A 20,389-nucleotide genomic window follows, 5' to 3' on the forward strand; every position below is an offset into this window, starting at 1 on the left:
TGTCAGTGGGAGGAATAGCGCCCCATCGTTGGTGTCAGTGGGAGGAATAGCGCCCCATCGTTGGTGTCAGTGGGAGGAATAGCGCCCCATCGTTGGTGTCAGTGGGAGGAATAGCGCCCCATCGTTGGTGTCAGTGGGAGGAATAGCGCCCCATCGTTGGTGTCAGTGGGAGGAATAGCGCCCCATCGTTGGTGTCAGTGGGAGGAATAGCGCCCCATCGTTGGTGTCAGTGGGAGGAATAGCGCCCCATCGTTGGTGTCAGTGGGAGGAATAGCGCCCCATCGTTGGTGTCAGTGGGAGGAATAGCGCCCCATCGTTGGTGTCAGTGGGAGGAATAGCGCCCCATCGTTGGTGTCAGTGGGAGGAATAGCGCCCCATCGTTGGTGTCAGTGGGAGGAATAGCGCCCCATCGTTGGTGTCAGTGGGAGGAATTGCGCCCCATCGTTGGTGTCAGTGGGAGGAATTGCGCCCCATCGTTGGTGTCAGTGGGAGGAATTGCGCCCCATCGTTGGTGTCAGTGGGAGGAATTGCGCCCCATCGTTGGTGTCAGTGGGAGGAATTGCGCCCCATCGTTGGTGTCAGTGGGAGGAATTGCGCCCCATCGTTGGTGTCAGTGGGAGGAATTGCGCCCCATCGTTGGTGTCAGTGGGAGGAATTGCGCCCCATCGTTGGTGTCAGTGGGAGGAATTGCGCCCCATCGTTGGTGTCAGTGGGAGGAATTGCGCCCCATCGTTGGTGTCAGTGGGGAGAATAGTGCCCCATCGTTGGTGTCAGTGGGGAGAATAGTGCCCCATCGTTGGTATCAGTGGGGAGAATAGTGCCCCATCGTTGGTATCAGTGGGAGGAATAGTGCTCCATCATTGGTGTCAGTGGGAGGAATAGTGCCCCATCGTTGGTTTCAGTGGGAGGAATAGTGCCCCATCGTTGGTATCAGTGGGTGGAATAGTGCCCCATCGTTGGTGTCAATGGGGGATGAATAGTGCCCCATTATTGGTATCAGTGGGGAGAATAATGCCCCATAATTGGTGTCAGTGGTGAGGAGGAATAGTGCCCCATCATTGGTGTCAGTGGGGAGGAGGAATAGTGCCCCATCATTGGTGTCAGTGGGGAGGAGGAATAGTGCCCCATCATTGGTGTCAGTGGGGAGGAGGAATAGTGCCCCATCATTGGTATCAGTGGGGAGAATAGTGCCCCATCATTGGTGTCAGTGGGGAGGAGGAATAGTGCCCCATCATTGGTGTCAGTGGGGAGGAGGAATAGGGCCCCATCATTGGTATCAGTGGGGAGAACAGTGCCTCATCGTTGGTGTCAGTGGGGGAGGAACAGTGCCTCATCGTTGGTGTCAGTGGGGGAGGAACAGTGCCTCATCGTTGGTGTCAGTGGGGGAGGAACAGTGCCTCATCGTTGGTGTCAGTGGGGGAGGAACAGTGCCTCATCGTTGGTGTCAGTGGGGGAGGAACAGTGCCTCATCGTTGGTGTCAGTGGGGGAGGAACAGTGCCTCATCGTTGGTGTCAGTGGGGGAGGAACAGTGCCTCATCGTTGGTGTCAGTGTGGAGGAGGAATAGTGCCCCATCGTTAGTATCAGTGGGGGAGAGGAGCGGCTGCTCCTCCTTCCAGTGCGGCTGCTCGATTTTCGCGGGGCCGCTCGGCTCCGCCTCCTCGCCGGTGATTGGTCGCCTGTGTGCCTTTCCAGTGCTGGCGCCCAATCACCGGTGAGGAGGCGGAGCCGAGCGGCCGCGTGACCATCAAGCGGCCGAACTGAAAGAAGGAGCAGCCGCGCTTCCTGGACCAGATCGTCGTGGGACCGGAGCCAGGTAAGGTACAGCAGCCCCTCTGCCCACCCCTGTACTTAGTGTCTGTTGGAGGAGGAGGAGGGGGGGCGGCGCCGCCCCTCGAAAAAGTGCCGCCCTGACACCGGCTCGCACCGGCGTATAAGACGACCCCCGACTTTTCAGAAGATTTTCAGGGGTTGAAAAGTCGTCTTATACGCCGGAAAATACGGTATATTAACTCAGATGAGGGGTATAGACTGGACATCCCTGACCATAATAGCACATTTCCACTTTGCTCTCCCATATGCTGATTAGTTTAAAACTTTGCAGAAGAGCTTTAAAGCTGCTTTTACCACAATTATAGAAGAAGGCGTTGTAAAGAAAATGTAAAGAAAACACAATTGTAAAGTACAGTTCGAGATTATTTACCACCTTCTTTTTTGCAGAACTAGAGCTACCACTAGGATCTTCAACATCCAACACTTTCAAGTATTTCAGATTGCTGCAAATCATCTACCATGCTATGCCAGCGACATATCCATGCTGATCTGTACCTTACTGGTGCAGCCACAGCACACAATGTCCAGAAGTGTTGGATGCTAACGATCAAAATCATTGGATGGAGATGCTGGTATTATAATTGTAAATACTTATACTGTACCGCGCTCCAATGTTATCAACCTTTTGTGATTGACCTTTTTTGATTGTGTGAATTTCTTAATATACCACCTATAATCCAATCATTACTTACTTCTATGGTGCTTAAATATACAATTAACATAAATTAATTTATAAATGTGAATTAAAAAATTATATGTGATTATAACAAATATTAAAAAAATTAATGAAAAAATTGGAATGTCAATTCTATGTGAATAAAATTAATAAAAGAAAAAAAAATTAATAAAACATTAATAAAAAATGGGAATGTCAATTATTTTCTTTGAATTTGAGATGGTGTTGTTATTCAATTTAGTTTATGTGATAAGTCTGTGTGGGCAGCTTGAACCTCTCCCTCTTGTCTCCTCTCCTCTCTCCTCAGCTCAGCCTTCTCAATTGTGCTTTCTTCACTGGCTGCTTTGTTTATTCCTCCATATACGGAACATGCAGAGAAGGGAAAAGAAACATAGTGTCTTATCCGGGATATAAGTGATTTATTGCTCTTTGATCTCCCACTCGCATTGTGTAAATGTAAATAACGCTTTGCATACAATGTATCCAGATCATGCTTCAGACAGCCTGGCTGATGTGTTTGTTTTCAGTAAATATACTCGCCATTCCTCTGTGGATGCGTGATAACGTCATCGCCCCTCCCCTACGCGTTACGCTACAGGGACTCGTAGCTTCCTCTGGGGGATGTGGATTTTTGTAGCGTAACGCGTAGGGGAGGGGCGGTGACGTTATCACGCATCCACAGAGGAATGGCGAGTATATTTACTGAAAACAAACACATCAGCCAGGCTGTCTGAAGCATGATCTGGATACATTGTATGCAAAGCGTTATTTACATTTACACAATGCGAGTGGGAGATCAAAGAGCAATAAATCACTTATATCCCGGATAAGACACTATGTTTCTTTTCCCTTCTCTGCATGTTCCGTATATGGAGGAATAAACAAAGCAGCCAGTGAAGAAAGCACAATTGAGAAGGCTGAGCTGAGGAGAGAGGAGAGGAGACAAGAGGGAGAGGTTCAAGCTGCCCACACAGACTTATCACATAAACTAAATTGAATAACAACACCATCTCAAATTCAAAGAAAATAATTGACATTCCCATTTTTTATTAATGTTTTATTAATTTTTTTTTCTTTTATTAATTTTATTCACATAGAATTGACATTCCAATTTTTTCATTAATTTTTTTAATATTTGTTATAATCACATATCATTTTTTAATTCACATTTATAAATTAATTTATGTTAATTGTATATTTAAGCACCATAGAAGTAAGTAATGATTGGATTATAGGTGGTATATTAAGAAATTCACACAATCAAAAAAGGTCAATCACAAAAGGTTGATAACATTGGAGCGCGGTACAGTATAAGTATTTATAGTTTATATTTATACACCTAGAGAGGGTGTAATTAGTGCCTAGCAATCTAATATTTAATAAATATTCACTTAAGCACACAATTAACACTAATAATAGCGTAAGTTAACTCCTGGTGGCTCACAAAAAACTATTTTATTAAAATGGTATTATAATTGTACTTTACTACCTAGCATTGGCCCTATTAACAGGCTCTCTATCTAGTAGAACTGAATGTTGGGGAACCTGCCAATGTTCCTGATTTTTGTACTGAACCAGCCCTCGCAGGTCTTCCTTTTGCAACTTAAAAAATGACTGATAACTTTCTCTGCAGGTCACATTACTTTTTATTGATCTGGTCTCAGAATATACTTACCAGGAATAGTGTTATCTAAAATGAAAGCTGTACAGCCTCCCACAAACATGGCTGTTGTAAGCAGGACATTTAATACTTGATCAATGCCGGCAATGCCTAAAAGAAAGAAACTTGTCAAAAAAAAATTTTTTAATTACTGTAAACTTTAAATATATTGTTTGTGGACAGAAAACACATTTTTGCAACTGACAAAAAAGATGCCCTTTAAAGTTCCACCAATCATCTGCACCTTTCAGGGTAGTATCATGCAGATCCTTTCATTTTCTTTGGTACCCAAGGTAAAATGCAGGGCTTTGCCAACAGCACCACCTGCTGAATTATCTGATATTGTGGTATCTCTAGTCAGATACAACATTCTATAAACATACAGTATATTGTATTGCATATTGAAGGACTTTATTATTCTGGATGAAGACCCCTTTGTGGTATTACACACAGTTTTAAAAAAGGCAGACCAGGGATTTATATTTCAATTTGAAAATTGAAAAAAACGACTGTGGGTAATTGCATGCTTTCTTGTAGCCACATAAAAAATGCACAGCTGTTAGCAGATGCATGGGGAGTGCCAGTAAGAATTAATGGCACCACCACGCATTGGAAATGCAGTGTCCCTACTGCGATTATGAAAAAGGTGCAGGGATCTTTCCCGTGCATTTTCCGCAGGTACAGCAGCCCATTCAGTCGTAGTGAAACCGACACAGTGGGAACCCAGCTTAGGGTAGTAAGAGCATACACAGTAGGTTGTTTCCAGAACAGTTAAAAGGGAAAAACTGCTTAGTTTAATCAGTTTCCAACCAGCTTATTGTCAAATGATGGGCGGGTAGGACACTCGACGTTCTGGGTGGATGTCATATGACATCCTCTCCACAACGCACCAAGGGCCACACCGTAGCACGATCTGTGGATCCAGTGGATGACCAATCAGTGTACTGGATGCTGCCGGTACCACGTGATCGCTGTGACCAATCATAGCAGAACACAAGACAATTGTACACAATGGATGGTGATCATTCATGCCATCCATTGTGTACTATTGAACTTTGCGATTGGTCACATGGCATAGCCAGGGCCAGTCACAGCCTATCTGTACCATGTGATTAGCTATGGCCAATAACAGTTAACAACAGTCAATAATGAATGAATCGATTCAGTTCAGTAAAAATGATGGTTTAAAAGTGAAATTCATTGGAATAAGCAATCATATTGTGTAAAAAAAACAATCCTTATCACTTCCCCAGAATAGTGCTGTATTACTATGGTAACACTGTATTGCTCTGGTCACAGTATGTTGAAAAAAAAATGTAATAGACATATTAAAAAGTGAAAAAAAATTATTAAACATATTGCATATTGTTACCAGTCAGTGTCCCTGCACACCACCACATGAGTTATATGATGATGCTGCACTGCACCGATGACAAAAATATGTGACAAAAAATTACAACTTCAAAACTCGCCATGCCTCCTACTAATACCATGGACTGTCTACTTTCCAAAAAATTGTAACCTGGGGCATATTTGTACTGTCCTGGCTTTTTCAGGCCTCAAGAAATGAGATAGACCATCAGTACATCAGGATTAATAAATTTTCAGATATATATCCCATAGTTTGTGGACTCCATAACTTTCCTACAGACTAAATATTATACACTGATTTTTGTTATTTTCACCAATTAAATGTAGCAGTATACAATATGGCCTAAGTGTATGAAGAAAGATTATTTATTTGCAAAATTTTACAACAGAAACAAGGAAAAATTTGTTTTTTTCCGCAAAATGTTCAGTCTTTTTTCATTTATTTAGCAATAAATAAAAAACTCAGAGGTGATTATATACTAAGAAAGCTCTATTTGTGTGAAAAAAAAAATGATAATTTCATGTGAGTACATACCTGTGACCAATGGGTTTTGCTTCAAATAACTGGGCAGCATCAACCCAAAAAATATTGAAAATCCAAGGACAAAGAGATTGCGGGAAGAATTCAGGTCTACAAACTGAAGATTGGAAAGACCCACTGCAGTGATCATACCTGAAGAAACACAATTATATTAATTGAAACAGCAGGTGTCCATGAAGACAGCTTAGTAATCAGAAAGTTGGGATTTTTGAAGCAGATTTCTAGGCACAAAGAAAAAACAATGCAGAATAGTGCTCACCTTGCAGACTTTCATGCTTGTTACTATACTACTTAATTTTTGGGCTATGCGCTCTTTATATTAAGTAGCCCTGATGCCACTGAAGAGGCCCCTACATCCTTTCTAAAAGATCGGTCACCACTACCTGTAAGTAAAGTGACCTGCCACTTCACCACCCTTCTCTTCTATTCTCAAGCAGCACCAATGTCATCATGTCAGCACTGCCTGTAGGAAGAATGGTGGCTCAGTCTGCTCTGCATTTCCACATCAAGCACCACCCATCTTGTTCAACATTACCCCGACCTCCAGTTTCTCTACCCTGCCATTCACTTGCACATGGTTGCCATTGCAGTATGGTTGGGCACATCTGTGTGCAAAGGATGCCATGTAGGACACCCAGCCAACCACTGTTATTGGCTGGGGAAGACAAGAGATATTTTTCAGCCCTATGATGACATCACAGGGCTGAAAAAAGGCAAAACAAAAAAAATCAAGGGGCCACGTAAGTAGAAAGAAACTTTATTGCTCTCTTAAGGGGAAGATGAGTGGTTTGTGCTCTGTGATCTGCATGGATATATATAATCTTCCAAAAAGCAAGAGTGTGCAATAGTTCACAGCAACCAAAGATCAATTTTATTTTTTAACTATTCTAATCTACAACTAGCTGATGTCTAATGCTAGCAGATCATAGACCTTTTTATTAGGCATTAGTCTTTCGAAGAGAAACAATGACTTACCAAACAAGGTACAAAACAGAGCTCCAAGGACAGGATCTGGCAGAGAAGCAAACAATGCACTGAACTTTCCAATCATGCCTAGCAGCAGCATGAAGGCAGCACCATACTGGATGACCCTGCGACTGGCAACCTGGGAACAAAGGGGAATGATTGCACACAAACATCACATGTAGTTTATTTTATAAATATACAGCAGATATACAAACTACAGCATATGTCACTTGTATCTAAAGCTGCATACACTATATTGCCAAAAATAATGGGCCAGCCCTCCAAACCATTGGATTCAAGTGTTCCAATCACCTCCATGGCCACAGGTGTATAATATCAAGTACCTAGGCATGCAGACTGCTTCTACAAACATTTGTGAAAGAATGGGTCGCTCTCAGGAGCTCAGTGAATTCAAGTGTGATACTGTGATAGGTTGCCACCTGTACAATAAGTCCATCCATGAAATTTCCTTGCTACTAAATATTCCACGCTCAACTGTTAGTGGTATTATAACAAAGTGGAAGCAACTGGGAACAACAGCAGCTTGGCCACGAAGTGGTAGGCCACGTAAAATGACAGAGAGGGGTCAGCGCACAGTGCGCAGAAGTCGCCAACTATCTTCAGAGTCAGTAGCTATAGACCTCCAAACTTCATGTGGCCTTCAGATTAGCACAACAGTTTGTAGTGAGCATCATGAATGGGTTTCCATGGCCGAGCAGCTGAATCCAAGCCTTACATCACCAAGTGCAATAAAAAGCATCTGATGCAGTGGTGTAAAGCTCGCCGCCACTAGACTCTAGAGTAGTGGAGAAGTATTCTCTGGAGTGACGAATCACGCTTCTCTGTCTGGCAATCCAATGGATGTGTCTGGGTTTGGTGGTTGCCAGGAGACCGGTACTTGCCTGACTGCATTGTGCCAAGTGTAAAGTTTGGTGGAGGGGGGATTATGGTGGGGGGTTGTTTTTCAGGGGTTGGGCTTGGCCCCTTAGATCCATGGAAGGGAATTGTTAAGGTGTCAGAATACCAAAAAATTTTGGACAATTTCATACTCCCAACTTTGTGGAACAGTCTGGGAATGGCCCCTTCTTGTTCCAACATGATTGCGCATCGGTGCACAAAGCAAGGTCCATAAAGGCATGGATGAGCGAGTTTGGGGTGGAGGAACTTGACTGGCCTGCACAGAGTCCTGACCTCAACCCGATGAATTAGAGCAGAGATTGTGAGTCAGGCCTTCTTGTCTGACATCAGTGCCTGACCTCACAAATGCTCTTCTGGAAGAATGGTCAAATATTCCCATAGACACACTCCTAAACCTTGTGGACAGCCTTCCCAGAAGAGATGAAGCTGTTATAGCTGCAGAAGGTAGGCCAACTCAATATTGAACCCTACAGACTGTGTATACTTATAGGTGGCACTTGCAGTGCCTGGTTTTGCAGTAGCAGTTCTTTGTGCTTTCAGTAGATGGGGCCATTATCAGTAAAAAGCACATAAAATGAGCGACAGAAGTTCAACAACTGCCATCTGTTCCAATATCGATGCCCAGAATTTGCAGCACCAGAAAAGCTGTGAATATAGGGCAGGCCATGAAACTATATTTAACAACATTTGGGAGAAAGCTAACGTTATATAACTGCTGCTTCTAATGCAATCTGGACAGCAGCAAATGAAAAGTATAATGATATCTGGTCATTTTTATTTTAATCAAGTGATGTGTCACTTTTTTCATTTGCATAATTTGTTATGTCACAAATAACATTAAATAGAGTTTACAGCCATGGCACTCAGTTTGCAAAGTATGTATGGTTTAAATAAGAGAGCCCAGCACTGCTTGCTTACTTCTTGGTCGCTATGTCTAGCAAGTCTTTTCAGATAATCTTCCACCTCTGCTAGAGGGAGACATTCAGCTGTGTGTGGAATCTAATCTCTGCTATTCAGGTCACAATACAAGTACTTTATAACTGCTGTAAACCAACCAACATGAAGGCTGAAGCTCTACTAGAGCTTGCCCCTGCAGGCTGCAAGTTGTATATATTATTTGTTTATATGCAATGTTTAACCGCTTCCCCGCTGCCCTATAGCAGATATACTGCTACAGGGTGGTCGGGGTGCGCAAAATCAAGTATATATACATGATTTTGCATTTCTGGTGGTCTCACCTGTTGATCACCAGGTCCCGACCAGTGATTCCCCACCAGCACCCGGCGATCGCCATGGATCACTGATGAGGGAGAGACCTGTATGTAAACAACACAGATCTCTCCCCTGTCAGCTTCTGCACATTGCTTTGTATTGCTCTGCATAGCAGAGCAATACAAAGCAATGTGCTTACAAAGTAAAACACACACACAGCACAGTAAATTGCAATACAGCACACAGTTAACCCTTTGATCGCCCCAGATGTTAACCTCTTCCTGCTCAGTGTTATTAGTACAGTGTCAGTGCTTTTTATTAGCACTTATCACTGTATTGGTGTCACTGGGGATGTCAGTGACAGTCAGTTCCCCCCAGTGTCAGGATGCCCGCAGCAACCCCGCTATAAGTCACTACAATGCCATTACTAATATATATATATATATATATATATATATATATATATATATATATATATATATATACACACAAAAAATCCAGTATTTATACAGCCATTTGTAGATGCTATAAATTTCATGTAAACCAATTAATTTACACGTATTGGGATTATTGTTTTAGCAAGGACATCTAGCAGAATACATTTTGGCCTAAATTTATGACAAAATTTGATTTTTAAATTTTTTTTTTTACAGGACATGTTTAACCACTTGGCAACCGCGCTATAGCTGAATAACGGCTACAGTGTGGCTGTCCAGTCCTGGGAGGGCGTCATATGGCATCCTTTCAGAACGCACCATCCCGTGCGTCCCCAGCGGCGCGCACCCGGCAATCTCCGTGATCGATGTGTTCTTTGGACACAGCTGATCATGAGATGTGGTAAAAGGCCAATCACAGTGGCCTTTTACCACGTGATCAGCTGTGCCCAAGGACACAGCAGATCACCGGGTAAATACAATTACCGGTTATCGGCTGCACTTTCCTCACGCTGCCACAGTGTGAGGAAAGTACCGCTGATAACCAGCAATTGTCAGAGAACAGATAAGCACTGATGATCAGTGCCCAAGCAGTGCCATCCACCTGTGCCCATCAGTGCCTAGCAGTGCCCCCATCAGTGCTGCCTATCAGTGCCTATCAGTGCTGCCTTTCAGTGCAGCCTCATCAATGCACATCAGTGAATGAGAAAAAAAACTTGTTTGCAAAATGTTATAATAGAAACAAAGAAAACCTTTTTTTTTTTAATAGCGCAAAAAGAAAACACCCAGCGAGGATTAAATACCACCAAAAGAAAGCTCTATTGTGTGAAAAAAATTATATTAAAATTTTCATAAAATTTCATATGAGTACAATGTTGCATGACCATGCAATTGTCATTCAAAGTACGACAGTGCTGAAAGCTGAAAATTGGCCTGGGCAGGAAGGGGTATAAGAGCCCGGCAGGCAAGTGATTAATAGCAAAAAGTCAAAAATATTGTATTTTTTTCCCCCTCAAACTTGTATGTCTTTTTTTTTTGTATAGAACAAAAAATAAAAATGCAAAGGTGATCAAATATCACTGAAAGAACGCTCTATTTGTAGGCAAAAAAAGGACATAAATTTCATTTGGGTGCAGCATTGCATGACTGCACAACTGTCAGTTAAAGTAACACAGCACCGTATTGCAAAAAATGACCTGGTCAGGCAGGGAGGTAAATCCTCTGGAGGGCAAGTGGTTAATATTTAGTTTAGAGATAAAGAAAAATATTAAAAAAAGAAAATATTTGTTTTTTTTACTCCAGAACATAAAAACAAATATTAAACATTATTCATTTTTTTTAAACCTTTCGCTGCCAGAGCCGGTTTTGCATTTTTGACTCTTTTCATTTTAGGCCTGACAATTCATTTCATTTTAGGCCCAAAGATCAGTTAAAACCCCCAAATGTTACATATTTTCTGAAAGCAGACACACTGGAGATTAAAATGGTGGTAGTTCCAATTTTTTACATCACACAATATTTGCACAACGGTTTACCAAGCTCAAAATTTTAGCAAAAAATACACTTAAAAACCAAAAGGTAATGCAATATATCACACAATTTTTGGCAAAATATAAAAGATGAGGTAGCACCGAGTAAACAGATACCCAACATGTTAAGCTTTAAATTTGTGCTCACCCACAAAACAATGACCAATTCAGCACCCTATATTTTCCATAGGCGATGCTTAAAAACCCTTATAGGTCATCAGTTTAGTTAGAGTTAACCATGAATAATGAACCAAGAATTGTTGCACTCATTCTAGCAGGGGGCCTACTCTGGGGATCACAGAATGCAATCAGGCGACTGTATAGCTGACTGATCGCTTTCTTTCGAAAGCTGTCAGTTAGCTTGTGGAGTATACACACAAAGCCACCAGGAAATGTGTAAAAGAGGGGTGGGCTCCCTCCAGGCATACCTGCCCCTAACCTATCCATTACTATATACGTGCTCCAACTTGGGAGACCCCAAATCTATAGAGTTAGGACTGCAGTACACTGTGGTACTGTGACGTGGCCACAGAAGCTTACACATATATTTGCAAATGTGTGCAAACTAAACCCCTTGTTTTTTTTAGAGTGAACTGTTAGGGTCAAAAAGATTTGTTGCAGGCTGGCTGATAAGCGAGCTGGAAATTTTATTTTTTTGACATGCGCTGCCCTTCCCATATGCTCCTTGCTGCAAAGGCTAGTTATAAATTGGGGTGGTTCCCATTTGTTTGTGCAGTTGATGAATTGGTGTGGGGACACACTGGACACCTTTAGCTGCCACTGTGTTCTTGCTGGGTGTCCAGTGCATCCCTGTACCTTTAAGGAGGGGTGGGCTCTCTCCAGGCATACCTGTTCTTAATCTATCCATTACTATATATGTGCTCCAACTTGAGAGACTCTCAAAATTAGAGTTACCCCTGGTTTTTAGCATGAACTGTTAGACAGGGTCAATTTGTTTGTTGCAAACTGGCTGGTAAGTGAGCTGGGAATTTTTGTTTCAGTTTCTCTAATTTGCTTCATCAGAAACATACAGGAATACATATGTGCGATCATGTCTCAGCCACACATATGTCCCAATGAAGACTACAGGGAACAAATATTCATACCAATGAGGACTGCAGCCACATCGTATCTTGATAGGCTGAAGAGGTGTAGAGAGATGCCATGCTTAGCTAACTATTATAATCCAGTCAGTGACATAGTCCTCAGATTACAGAGATGTCATGACCAGGAGTCCTCATATTATAAAGATATCTTGACTGTGAGCCAGGCCACCTCCACCTCAGCCCAAAATGCCAAACCTGTATAAGCAAAGGTATATAAAAAACAAGTCCCACTGTTTATAGCCTGACTTACATTTGCTGACAAATCTCACATCTCTGCAGGAGTACAACTAGGACTTGGTCAAGATGATGTACTATAGACCTCAAATGTGCAGCAAACAAAAGGTGAGCCTACACAGCCACCCACACCCATGATGTCATGTGAAGTCTGGTCTAATTTAACACTTACCTTGGTTATCCCCAAAACTCCTATATTAGGGCTGGATGATGTGGAACCATTTCCAGTGCCAAACACCCCATCCAGGACACAAGAGAGGCCTTCAATGAAAATCCCCCTGTACACAGACAAAAGAATACATCAGTAACCAAAATCTACATGGGAAATATTCTGGAAGATTAATCTAGACTGAACATTTAAATTTGACCAATCACTAAAATGTGTAAACTAAAAAAAATATCAGTTTTTAATGCGTGTTGAACTGGTAAGGTAGCTCTCTTCGATATAAGACTGTGGCCTTCTGGTCATGTGATGTTAGCAATATCCCCTCCATAGGAAGGGCAGGGATACTCTGCAGCCCAGATTTTAGACAGTGGAAAACCACATTCTCTCCCTGATATCTGGGCAAGGGTGGAAAAACACTATGGCTAAAAATAACAAATATGAAAAGATGATAAAGACGTTTTTCCTACATTCTTGCAATATAAAAAGAATTCCAAGAAATAACCAAACTCACCTATTAATAGCATGAATAGGAGGAGGTGGGGCACACGAAAGGCGGGCACAAGCATAGTAATCTCCAATAGACTCAATGATGCTTGCTACTACAGCGCTTAGCATCCCGATGACCCCAGCAGCGGACACAGTGGGCAGACCCCACTGAACTGAAAGAGGAGAAACATCATAAGTCAACATCAGCACAAACCCTGTACTAAAACAGTCTAAAATGTTCAGTTTAAAGCGTATCTATAGCCACATTTTTTTAGGTTTGGAAAGAGTAGAGAAGGGTTAGAACAGAATGTTATTGCTGCCTGTGTACCCATTGGAGGTTCACCCTGTTCACCTGTCCCACTGTCACAGAACAGAAATGGATAGGAAATTCAAGATCTGAGTCGTAAAAAAAAAAAAAAAAGTCAGAGCTTCTAAACTTTCCACACTCTGCTCAAAACTATAAAAAAATGTTGCCTTAAGATACACCCATTAGGATCTTATGATCAAAAAAACAAAATACTTTTAATGGCATCACATTACTGCTACCAGAACACAATAACATGACATAATTAATGACACACTGCCTTCTGACTACAATAATTTTATAGTGATTCCAAAATATTCACTGCGACACCTTGTAATGATGACCAAGTCATACTCAAGACCTTAGATCTGCAGATGAATAAAGGGAATTTCCAATAGCATTCTCCATAATCAGTACAAATCAATGTCCATGGACTTGACAGACAAAGCATGATGCAGATATCATTTACAACTTTTAAGTGAAAGGCTTGCCTAATTTTCATTTGCAATTACTGTTACATTGTTGTCACCAGCTGTCTCAGGTCTGTTTGTGCCACCAATGCCAATTTCTATTACACAATGAAGTAGAAACTGATGCGGGTTCTGAAAAGAGGGAAATACATCAGTTTTAAATAGACGCAGCCCCAGCTCTCCATGCTGGGTCTGGTGCAGAGATGGCATAGAAGATGGAGCACATTGCTACTAATTAACAAAGGGGCCTGCCCCCCCCCCCTTTGTTAATTAGAAGTAGGATGTGCTTTATTCTTCCCTCTTAGATTGTAAGCTCCAAGGAGCAGGGCCCTCCTGACCCTCTTGTATTGAACTGTATTGTTGCTGTATTGTCTCCCTTTATATTGTAAAGCGCTGAGCAAACTGTTGGCGCTATATAAATCCTGTATAATAATAATGATATTCTCTCATTTTACAGGAGTGGTGCAGGCTTGGTTTATTGCCTGTGCCACTTTTTATTAACCCACCCAATAGCATTATCCTGTCTTAGCCAAGTTAAAGCAAACCTGTACTGAGAGAAATAAAGGTGCTACCAGTATACCCTCCTTCCATGAAAAACAGTTAACCTGGCTGTATTTATCTTCAATACTAATTGAGTCACTGGCCTACAACAAACTTGTAAATGATATCTAAGCGAAGTCATAACTATTGTTTTTCATACTTGTTCCTGGTCTGTGCCAGGCAAATAGAATTTGTCATAGAAACATATTTACAACAGGCATTTAAATAAGCCAGATTTTTAGTAGTTTTCTTCAAGCTCTTAAAGCATCCCTAGTGCTAGCAGTGCTGAATGCGAATTGTAATTGAAAATATCTGCAGCTGTAAGCAAGCTATTACACGGCTTCAATAGGCTCTCAGCCAGCTTTAAACACAACTTGAAGCTTGTTGCAGCCTTTTACCAGCTTGATTAAAAGCTATAGCCAACATTCAATATAGCGGCTAAATGCTTTGTAAATGTACACTCTTCCTCTTTACATGAGTGTGGAAGCCGTTGTGAACTACACAAAGGAAAAAAGTAGAGGTGCTGCCATATCATTCATCAGGATTATATGGGTTTACTGCAGTGCTTGTTAGAAAAATCACAAGTAAAAAATGACTGGTATGACAATAGCTCAGTGACTGGACTGGATCATTGCAAAAATACATGGCTTTAGTGATGGGCACTGTATGATGCATTATCTTTTATAGGTTATATTAAATAATAGTACAGTAAGGAACAGTAAATTTCTTTACATCTCGTATTGCTAATTTAAAAAAAATAATCTGTGCCACTATGTCAGTAAAATAGACAGGAGAAAGTCAGCCTCATAGTAGCATTAAAGTCTGCTGTAAGATCAAACAAAGATCAACCATTTTTCAGTACGGCTAACTTAAAAGAGAATTTCTAAGGATGGCAGGCTTAAAAAAAAAAAAAAAAAGTCATGCAAAGCATGAACTGTATGCATAGTCAAGGTGTATATAAGAGAGAAACACTGTGCAAATAGACATGTAAATTTAGTACAACTGCCACATAAAGAAAAAAACATGTCAGTAGCGTAAACAAACCCTGCAGGACACGCTGACAGGGCCCTGACCAGGCACAATGGCTGCCTGCACTTTTGCTTGGCTTAAAGAAAATGAAACAAGCTTAAAGCTTTTAGGTGTCAAGAACAAGGCAACAATTTCCTTCAGGCAGTGCGAAAAGAGTTAGTTGTAAATTATATAGCCAATCCTTAGTATAGGCCCACTTTGTTATCCATTTAGCAACACTGTAGCTGAAAGAATGCTGTCATATTAATGGAAGTGCATACTATCAGCAGCTGGGCTCCCTAGTGACATCATCGGTTTATTTCAGTAATCAGGAGTAGGTAGGGTATGCCTATCAAACTCCAGACAGGTGCTTGTGTGTGCCTAGATACTGCCACAGGTACACAGGTCCTCGATTGCTTCTAACTGGGAATTAAAGAAGAATTCCATGTATGAATATCGTATACATAGCTACAATCCAGCTTGGATCAAACAATGCGCATACCATACCTGACTGATGCCACTGCAAATCACTGAAAGAGACACTACTCCAGTGATCTCCACTTGCTTCCACATCCCACGCTGAGTGGCTGGCCTGCTGCTTATGCCAGCCATACATGGGTCGAAATTCTACCGATTTTTTGTCCGAAAATCGGACCTAAGAATAATCGGCCAACTTTCGCTCCGTTAGTGGGTCAGTGGCACTGGCCGATTTTAGTGGTTCCTCCCCTTTACGGTGATCGGGCATGTTGGAAAATTCTTGAAAACGACAGATTTTTGACTCAATGGTCAAATCGTACGATCTAAAGGAATAAAAAGTCAAAAAAATGTGGCGCTACTCATAAAACTTAAAATAAAAATACTAATCAAAAAAACTTCTAAATATATATAACACATATAATACACCCCGTGAGATGAATATAAATATAATAATCAAGTGGTCATAGTGATCAAAAAATATATATTAAAGCTAATATCATAAAAAACATAGTGTATAAACACAGTGTATTAACAATCTTGTTTTTCATGTGCAAGAATTTTTCACAAGATTGTTAATACACTGTGTTTATACACTATGTTTTTTATGATATTAGCTTTAATATATATTTTCTGATCACTATGACCACTTGATTATTATATTTATATTCATCTCACGGGGTGTATTATATGTGTTAAAATAAAAATACTAATCAAAAAAACTTCTAAATATATATAACACATATAATACACCCCGTGAGATGAATATAAATATAATAATCAAGTGGTCATAGTGATCAGAAAATATATATTAAAGCTAATATCATAAAAAACATAGTGTATAAACACAGTGTATTAACAATCTTGTGAAAAATTCTTGCACATGAAAAACAAGATTGTTAATACACTGTGTTTATACACTATGTTTTTTATGATATTAGCTTTAATATATATTTTCTGATCACTATGACCACTTGATTATTATATTTATATTCATCTCACGGGGTGTATTATATGTGTTATATATATTTAGAAATTTTTTTGATTAGTATTTTTATTTTAAGTTTTATGAGTAGCGCCACATTTTTTGACTTTTTATTTCTTTAGATCATGGGTATATGATGTAGTGTTGGCGGCTTCTCTCTTTAGTTCATTGAATACAATTTTTGGTGTATAGTAGTGTGAGAGGTTCACACCATCCCTGTTAGTTCATATTATTTTTTATATTTTATATTATTTTTTGGTTATTCAGTAGCGCAGGAGGTTCACACCATCCTTATTCAAATCGTACGATCGTTTTCCCGAAAAGAATGTGCGCATGAGCCGTGACCTGGAAGGAACAGAAGTTTCGCCTTTTATATGGGGTGAACTTTATGACTTGGTCGACCGATTTTCTAAATCATTGATGGCACCATCGGATTACTGAGCGAACGTTTTTGATTATCGGACGAAAAATCGTTCAGAATTTGACCCATGTATGGCTTGCATTACTGAACACAGGAAGCCGGCTCCTCAGCACGGGCACCATTCAGAGAATGCTTTGTAAGTGGAGATCACTGGAGTGGCAGTGTTTATTTCAGTGATTTCCAGTTTCTTTGGCTAAGTATGGCATATGCAGAGTTACATTGGCCCATGCTGGACCAATATAACTATGCATAAAATATACATACCTGAAATTCTTCTTTAAAAGGCTAAAAAGGTACTTTTTGTTTACTGACAGATATGTTAAATTAAACTGTACAATGAATCCCTGTTGGATGGCCACACTTTAGGAAAGTTCACACTGCTGATTGGACCAAGCCTGCTTTACAAATGTAAAGGGACATGCTTTCTGTATGTCATTTCATGATGCAAACACACCTCAGCATTTTCGCCAGATGTGTTTTAGATTTACAGCACCAGAAATGCAAAATACATGTGAACATAAATCGATGTGAAGTGCAAAGCACGTTCCTTTCTCACTTATTTCAATGGAAAGGGCAGGGGAGATATAAACTTACATGAACAGGTTTATTGGGCCCTTAGAGAAAATTCCTTTTCGTGTGAATACAGAACAGCAAATTGTTGCGCCTGCATTCACAGTGAAGATGAATCCTCTCCAAGACAACTGTAGCTTGCCCAGTGTGATACAATACAGTCCATTGTGCATGAACCTTAATGTTCCAATATTATAACACAATAGGAGATATGGAGAAAAGTTCTATTTCTATTCTGGACCTGCGTGGTTACAGTGCTGAAAAGTGCAAGCCTTAACACATTTCAGTAGGCGGTGAGCCACTTTGAAACAAGGCAAGCAGTAATCATTGCTTCCCTTCATTTTCAAAACCACAACGTTATAACCAGCCTTGCACACTTGTCAATCATTAAAGTAACTGCATCTATTTCTGGTGACCAAAAAAAGACAACATATCAAGTGAATGCACAATATTACCTTGGTCTCTACAAGAATCCTTTTCCTAGAACGATGCATCCTGAGACCAGCGTTCGATAAAACACAAGATATGCAAGTCCCTGTGTACACTGCTCTAATGGAGGGAAAGCCACAAGCGGGGGAATATTAGCACTGCAACGGCAAAAGTACAAGATGATTTCTATAGGGCCAAGCCTATCAGTTCTGCTCTTTAGCACAATCCCTGACCAGACAGAAGAGGGCAGCAACACACCATCATCATTCCATTTATTGCTGCCCCTTCTGGCATCAAGTGGTTTAAGCACACAGGTGAGTCAGAGCAGTGTACACAGAGAATGCAGCCCAATAGAGAGCCACATGTCTAGTAACTAGGGCTCAGCCAACAGGCTGGGCTAATTGTTCTAACCTCCATAATGTGTTTATATGCACTTATAGCTAGATTACACAAGTATGAATGGTATAAAAAGAACAGTGTCTTAAGCAAGGCAAGAAGAACGTGTAGGGTTAAAAGCAGAATGAAGAATGAAAATGTGTACAAGAAATGGGAACAAGGGTAAAGGAAGAACAAAGGAAATGAACAGCACAGCATGTCCATCTTGTTATGTGAGCTAAATAAGACATGCATAATTATTTCATGATGAAAGAAGGTAGAGGAGGTAAGCACTCCTCTTGGTTCTTCTAATTATAAATGGTTTTAGTGTATATAGGCTGTATTAGTTCAAGACTTACTCCAATCCTGCGTAATACTCCATAGCAGCACCAAGGTGATGTGCTATAAGAGTTACATTTGACAGACACGGCTGTTATTCTGCATCCCAAAGGATCATTTTGATCTAGTGACAAGCTCTCCTAACCTGCTTAAAGTCTAAAGCCCATCTTTTGAAAACAAAAAAATTTATAAAAAAAACCAAATAAATAAAAAATATATATATTAATATTACACCCATAACAATAACAAAGGATTTATTTTTTATTTTTTGTATAGGAGCCTGGGAGACATTGCAGCCACATTCAATGGTTTACAGGTGCAATGCTCTGGCTCCTGCAGACTATTCTTGCAGCTGTTGGTCCACCAAGGTAGAGACCTTCACCTACAGGGCTGAGGGTAGTGCCAAAATAGACTGCAAGTGCAGTGAGGTCACCATACTTATTATCCACTGAGAACGAAGAGTCCCTCTGGGTGGCAGGTCTCCTAGTTTTTTATTCGCAGCTGTGAAAGAGTGACACAGATGTGCGGTCAGAGCCACACACAGCTGTACTGATTTCATATTTGACAGGATCTGATGGGGAGAAGGACCCTAGCTTCTGGAAGCGGGGGGGGTGCTGTGCTCACTGACTATATTCCTAGAGTTCTGGTTTGCAGTGACTGTATTGCATTAGGTTGAGACTTGGATGTGCTCTTGGAGTAGCTTAGATTTGTCATTTGGTCCTTAGATTCGGGCCTCCACCAAAATCTACAAAAATATTCCTAACTGGAAATCCCATTGGCAATAACTTTCCTTCTCTCAGGTTCACAATGTTTTATTAGATACAAGGTGAAAAATGCATCGTTTTGGTAACATCTTTATTTCACCTCATTTCCTTTGCAATCTTTTAAAACTAAGATTAATACATCACCTCTTCTTTTTAGGTTTCTTTCTACAACGTTTGGACAAGTATTTACGTGTCCAAGCTGAGTAGTATATGGGTAATGGACAGAACACAAAACTGCACGCAATAGACACCATACACACCGTACAGGCAAGCTGCGCTGTATGTGCTGATGGCAGATTAGAACAGTCTGCTTGGACATACTCACTTGCAGTTAAATATGAAAGCTTAAAAAAACCTAGCAATGTAATCAGTAAAAGCAGCAGGAGGGGGCGTACGAGCGAAAAGATTAAAAAAAGATTAAAGTCATGTAGGGATGGAAAATTTCTATAAAAACAAGGGAAGACGCAAATAAGAAAAATAAAACAAAAGTGAAACATTAAAGGTGGTTCTAAAACCTACACATTTTTACCTCAATTCCCTACATTAAGGCAAAAATGTTTAGTTAAAAGTATTGCCCTC

At 40.8% G+C, this 20,389-nt stretch overlaps 1 protein-coding gene across 2 annotated transcripts in view; it reads right to left on the reverse strand.

Annotated features, from left to right (window-relative positions):
• Positions 1–20,389, reverse strand: part of SLC23A2 (solute carrier family 23 member 2) — a 223,365-nt gene that overhangs the window by 12,529 nt on the left and 190,447 nt on the right. For both annotated transcript variants that reach the window (XM_089681738.1, XM_089681739.1), the window contains 5 exons: positions 13,157–13,304; positions 12,652–12,757; positions 7,056–7,185; positions 6,075–6,212; positions 4,184–4,279 (listed from right to left, as the gene is read on the reverse strand). In XM_089681738.1, coding sequence (XP_089537864.1) covers positions 4,184–4,279; positions 6,075–6,212; positions 7,056–7,185; positions 12,652–12,757; positions 13,157–13,304 — 618 coding nt within the window. The remainder of the gene's footprint in view (positions 1–4,183; positions 4,280–6,074; positions 6,213–7,055; positions 7,186–12,651; positions 12,758–13,156; positions 13,305–20,389) is intronic.

The sequence above is a fragment of the Staurois parvus genome, unplaced genomic scaffold (genome assembly GCF_062004578.1).
Source record: "Staurois parvus isolate SC_StPar_1 unplaced genomic scaffold, SC_StPar_1.0 ptg000276l, whole genome shotgun sequence".
NCBI classification, from domain to species: Eukaryota; Metazoa; Chordata; class Amphibia; order Anura; family Ranidae; genus Staurois; species Staurois parvus.